At 43.2% G+C, this 5,816-nt stretch overlaps 1 protein-coding gene across 3 annotated transcripts in view; it reads right to left on the reverse strand.

Moving 5' to 3' along the window:
* Nucleotides 1-5,088: 5,088 nt before the first annotated feature.
* The window catches only part of ddah1 (dimethylarginine dimethylaminohydrolase 1), a 65,122-nt gene continuing 64,394 nt past the window's right edge, over nt 5,089-5,816 (reverse strand). For all 3 annotated transcript variants that reach the window (XM_066673365.1, XM_066673364.1, XM_066673363.1), the window contains one exon: nt 5,089-5,475. In XM_066673365.1, coding sequence (XP_066529462.1) covers nt 5,359-5,475 — 117 coding nt within the window. In that variant the 3' untranslated portion in view covers nt 5,089-5,358. The remainder of the gene's footprint in view (nt 5,476-5,816) is intronic.

The raw sequence follows: 5,816 nt of genomic DNA on the forward strand, positions 1-5,816 counted from the left end.
GAATGAATGAAATGTTTTTTAAAGGTGTGTTGTGTAAGATTCAGGAGATCCATTAACAAAATTTAACATAGTTCACAAAACACTATCTTTGTTTGTGTGTAATACACTTGTGTTGGTTGCTTTCTGCAGCTTCACCACTAAACATTACACACTGCACCTTTAAAAGGACCATAGCATTGAAAACAAGTTTATCTCATGCCCTCATCATAAAGAAACAGAACACACAGCTCGGTTTTGCTCAAAACCTTTATTTTGTAAACAGAAGGAAAAATAACATAATTGAAATAAGTAAATTAATATGAAATAAGGCAAGTACACAGTGTGAGATCTAAAAATGGCACACGGAGTTAAACTGGAGAAACCTCAGCACAAATCTAAAGCAGAGGAACCTGAGTTGAAGTTCTAGGGGCTGCTACATCATACGATAAAATACAGCAAAAGGCAGAAATAATCACAGGCTTCAAACGCTACAGGATTTTCTCCAGAGGGAAGGACAAGCCCAAGTGTAAGCGCTAATATCAAAGACCATTAGCATTAGCATTACTGATTACCATCTAAACCATGTTGTTGTTTTTCCTTTATTTAGCCTCAAATTACCACAAAAAGTTAATTCAGACTAAGTATATCTACAGATCTGAGGCTGTTTTGTTGTTCTGAAGATGAACTTTGAGTGTAAAATTAAAAATACGTAAGTGATGGTGCTAAGAGAGAAGGATTTTGAGGGTTTTGCTGCATTAAGGCTGTGAAATGCTAATGCTAATGTAGAATGCTAATGCTAATCATGTTATTGTTTTTGTATTTATTTATTTATTTTGCTTATAGTTATATAAAGAAATCGAGAGAGTACCTACAATTATAACTATAAATAACAAATGTCATTATACCTCAAGCTCCATCCACAAATATGTTCTTCCATACCAACTGTTGCTAGGTTGAACAAGCTTTACACTAGCGTTGCAGTTTTCTAACTCTGTCCCACAGCTCCAGGGTCTCAGGGCCCTGGGTTTGCGCCTCTGCTTGTGTCAGGACATGGGTGTGTTCTCCCTGTGTCTGTGTGGGTTTACTCCGGCTGCTACAGTACACAGCACTCATAAATATCTACACAATTAACAGGCAGCAGTGATGGCCTCACTGCCCAGAACAACATGAATGGGACATCTGCAAGTTTGTCCAACCCGGCAACAGTTGCTATGAAAGAACATTTGTGGGCGGGGCCTGGAAAGGGCAGTTCAACAGGCGCCCACTTTACAAACATCATCGTTAGCAAAGAGATTAATATTAGCAACAGGAGGAGGTCAAAGACATGATTCATCTGGGTTTCACTTGGAGCCACCGCAGCTATGGCATCATCTCTCTCTCTCTCTCTCTCTCTCTCTCACACACACACACACACACACACACACACACTTTATCTCTTTCTCTGCCAAAACCCAGCCTGTAAAATATACCACTCCTGTCACAGACTTGTGTTCCCCATCACACTGGTCTGCCAAATTAGTGACATCACTATCGTAAATCCTGGACGAGCGAGTATCAGAGAGAGAATGAAAGGGAATGGTGAGAGAGAGAGACACATGTGAGTGAGAAAATGGCGATAGTGTAAAAAAGGTTGACTTGTTGACTTGACAAGATGCTAGTCCAGCGTACATTCTTTCCACATTTTGTCATGAGAGAGAGAGAGAAAGAGCAAAAGAGAGAGAGGGAGCAAGAGAAAAAGAGCAAGAGAAAGGGAGAGTGAGTGAGTGAGGGAGAGAAGAGAGTGAGTGAGAGAGAGAGATAGCGAGAGTGAGAGAGAGAGAGCGGTCATAGAGCAGAAATACGAAGGCACTGCCGAATTGCTCTGTTTTTTCTCTGAATCCGAGTGATCAGTGAATGAAGGGAAACAGGGAGGTGTTGGTCTCTGAGGAATGCGGCTCTAAGGCTTTGAGAGGAGGAACTGAGGAGAAATCACAGGATATTTATAAGTGATTTTAAGATGTTAGAAAGTAAGACTACTGATGACTACGCAGTGTAGTTTACTGCTAAACCCTGTGATGACTCTACGGCCGGGTCACGTCTCAGGCGTCAGATCTGTTCCTCAGTGTGTTTGATACATCTGCGATATCAGGGACAACACATCCATGGGGACGCCAAATGTCATAAAGCCCCAGTAGTGCTCAAACATGCTCCACAGACACTGAACTCCACAGACACTGACCCCTAAAGACACTGACCTGCACAGACTCTGACCTGACTCCACAGACTCTGACCTCACCTCCACAGACACTGACCTCCACAGACACTGACCTCCACAGATTATCAGATGTACACTCAGTGCACTTCTCTGGGAACTAAGGGCATTCACAGGTTCTTTGTTCCTCTTTAAGACTCTACTGGAACATACTTTTGAGGGACTGAAGGAGCTCCGACACTCTGCAGTACACAGTCCCACTGCCTCACTGTCCAGTGCTGGGTGCTTCAGAAACCCCTGCTTGGCAGTGAGCATCAGTCGGTAGCTGACCTCAGCAGTGTTTCTGCACCTGCAGGTAAATTCTCACAGCTGTGTGTCAACATCGAAAGCTTTTTGAGAAGAGTAGAGACTGTTGGGACCCTTCAATTCAGAGGAAGTGTTGGGGTTAGAGAGGGTCTACAAACGTTTGGACATTTAGGGTACACACAAACCAACCGAAAGTTTGTTGCACCTGTGTAAGGTGTGGGGATTATTCAGTGAAGGAAGCTAAGTCGGTACAGTCCACTCAGGAGCATCAGAGGCTTATCGGTGCTTTTCCACCACACGGTGCCTACTCTACTCTACTTGACTCTGTTCGGTCACTGCTACATTTTCCTTCAGAAAAGCTCCCCTCACCATTTAACTGGTGTTGTCTCAAAACTCCGCCTCTAAGGGGAACAGTGAGCTTTGGAAACCACAACAACGGCGGCGGTAACGTTAAGCAGTGTTTACACATGGTGTATTGGCGTTTTGTTTTTGTTGTTTGAGACTGAACACAGCTCTGAACACAGCTCTCTCTGGACAATCAGCGCTCTCCAAGGTTTACACGCCACGGTTGAGTCTCTACTCGACTCGCTCTGAACCACGTGAGAACAGCCACTAAACAATAACCCGCTTCCAGAGACTTGATTGAACTTACAGACAAAAAAGCAGAGGTAAGGAGAGCTGAGCAGGGCCCATGCAGTGGAAAAGCATCATTACAGTAGAGTTCCAGTGTATGACTAGGGCACAAGCTGTCAACAAAAAGCTTGGAGAACCTCAAGCCTGTCCCCATCAGGTACTCATAGTTTTCTGTTCTCTGTTATCTAGAACACTCCCCAATCACACACCAACACCAACCTGGGAGAGTGAGGAGCACATGTTTGCTCTGAGAGGTGCTTCTTTTTCCACTACAGTGTCACTGGACAGCTCAACACCCTCGGAGGATAAGGCCGACTGTGCAGTGTCGTAATGGGCACTGACAAATCCCTGTGTTAGCATTGTACAGAGCAAGGCTAATTATACTTGGTCTTGGACTTGAGACATCACGTGTAAGGAACAATGTTCAAAGCACCTTAAAACCTGATTAACATCGCTAGGTAGTGTTTCACATTTATAATTACAGTTTCAAAACATGATGCTCCACTGAGCTGTAATATGGAGAATAGTGCCTCTGTCTTTGCTACTCCAGGCTCAGCACTGAGGAAACTGCACTATGTAATTCAGAACAGCCCTGGTCACGGCCCTGGTTCAGTACTCGTTGTTTACCTTTGTGGTGTGCGTTAAAATATTGAACTTAATTAAGCTTCTAATAATGAAGTTAAAACATGAAAAGTATAAACGAATCACTTGCTTATTATTAGTTATTAGTTCCATTATCTCAATTTTACGGCCAACCAGTGACTAACTCTAAACTCCACTCCATCAATCTACAGCCAATCCTTTCATTTCTCGTAGCAGATTAGAACCTGCCCCAGATATAAAACAAATGACTGAAGGATCTGTGATTGCCCACCGTGCTCTCAGAGAATCCATAATCCTGCTGCTTTGACAATAGAAAAAAAAAACAAACGATCAGCTCAATAACAAGCTCTTCCTGAGCTGAGAATTAAATATTACAGCGCTGCAGTGAAACAGGACCAGGGTCGAGAAACACTAGGACGAAGGAGAGGTCGTCAAATCGAGTGCTTGAACCCATGATCCGGTCCAGGTTTTTGTAGCTGCTTTTAAGACAAACCCTAGGTGGCCAATGAGTACGCATCAAAAATGGGTGAAAGAACATTTCCAAAAAATATTCTGACATTTGCAGTTGTGTTTGAGCAAATGCATAAAAGTAAAAATGCACAAATTAACTGGTTTTTGCAAATATAAAATCGTTCTCCCCCTGTCCGAGGGCTCAGGTTTCCTCTCATGGTCCAAAAGCACATGTTGGTAGGTGGACTGACTAGTCAAGATTTGTCCCTAGGTGTGTGTGTGTGTGTGTGTGTCGCCCTGCAAAGGACTGGTGCCTCCTCCAGGGTGTGTCTTCACATTCATCCAGTGATTCCATCTAGGCTCCTGACCCACCGCGACCCTGACCTGGATAAGCACTTACAGACAATGAATTAAAAATGTGTAACCAAATATAATAATAATAATAATAATAATAATAATAATACATTATTCATTACAACATTTAAAGTGGAACGGGAAAATCCGAATAAGAAGCTAACCTGGTCTTCCCATCTTTAGGGCTTTATTTAATTACTTTTTATCCAGTCCGCCTCGTGACTACAGTTTATATTCGGCTCCGACTGATGTGTAAATACAACTACAGACGGCGCTTCCTCAGTTTTAGATTCTACAGAACTGATGTACACAGCCCTGCCCTTCAGGGTCACAGCAGTCAGAGCAGCAGTGCTATTGGACACAAATTTACAAGTCCAAATTAATCAAACGTAAGATCTGCGTGAAGTGTACTTTGTGAAATGCATTCACTGTGAAAAGTTGCGGAGGGAATCGCTAACTGCTGGGATCGTGTAGCCTTTTGAACTATGACCTACAGTGAGTGCTACGCAAGATTCTTTATTTAATTGGATAATTTAAGCCAAAATGTAGAAGCACTCAATATGACCACCCCCTAGCAATCTCCTTATTGATTAAGCTTGAGTTTTGGCTTAAGTTATCTGGCTAAACAAATCCTGCTTTATGAATTAACCCCTTGTTCTCCGGGTCTGATCATACGGCAGGTCAACACAGTCCAGGAAAAAAAAAAACATGGTTCCTTTACTGTCTGAATTATTATTATTATTTTTTTATTTTGGGCCATGGTCTGAAAAGGCAGGAAGAGAAGGGGCGGTGCTCTTTTAGGGTACTGGAACAGGGTCGAAGTGCGCACTCCATAGGGGCCCTCACAGCTTTTCCGGTCTGTTGATGAGGACGGAGCAGCAGGTTAGACCTCCATCCACTTTCATCTTCTCAGAGTTGGGGACAGGGATCAGCATGTGGTCCTTCAGCTTCTCAAACACCTGCAACAGGTCACAGACAATGAATGAATGAATGACTGCACTGTTAAATCTTCCAAAGCCTACTACCATCTCTTTTCATAGAAAATGTTAAAGACAAAAGGTCTCGTCTAAAAGTAACCAAAAAGTGGTCGATGTTTGTTTGGAGTTCTTAAGGCCTTCAGTTGCGCTCCTGAAGCCCTGGGAGAGTTTGTCTGGTGGTGTCCCAGAACCCAGCTACAGCTCTAGAGTTTAGTACACTCCCTTGAGGCCAGAGAATAGATGATAAAAATGAAGAGTGATGGGAGAATAGCAAACACGCAGAGTGACACTGATGAGCCCATTTCCTCACCACAGGGTTTTTT

The sequence above is a fragment of the Hoplias malabaricus genome, chromosome 5, assembly GCF_029633855.1.
Source record: "Hoplias malabaricus isolate fHopMal1 chromosome 5, fHopMal1.hap1, whole genome shotgun sequence".
NCBI classification, from domain to species: domain Eukaryota; kingdom Metazoa; phylum Chordata; class Actinopteri; order Characiformes; family Erythrinidae; genus Hoplias; species Hoplias malabaricus.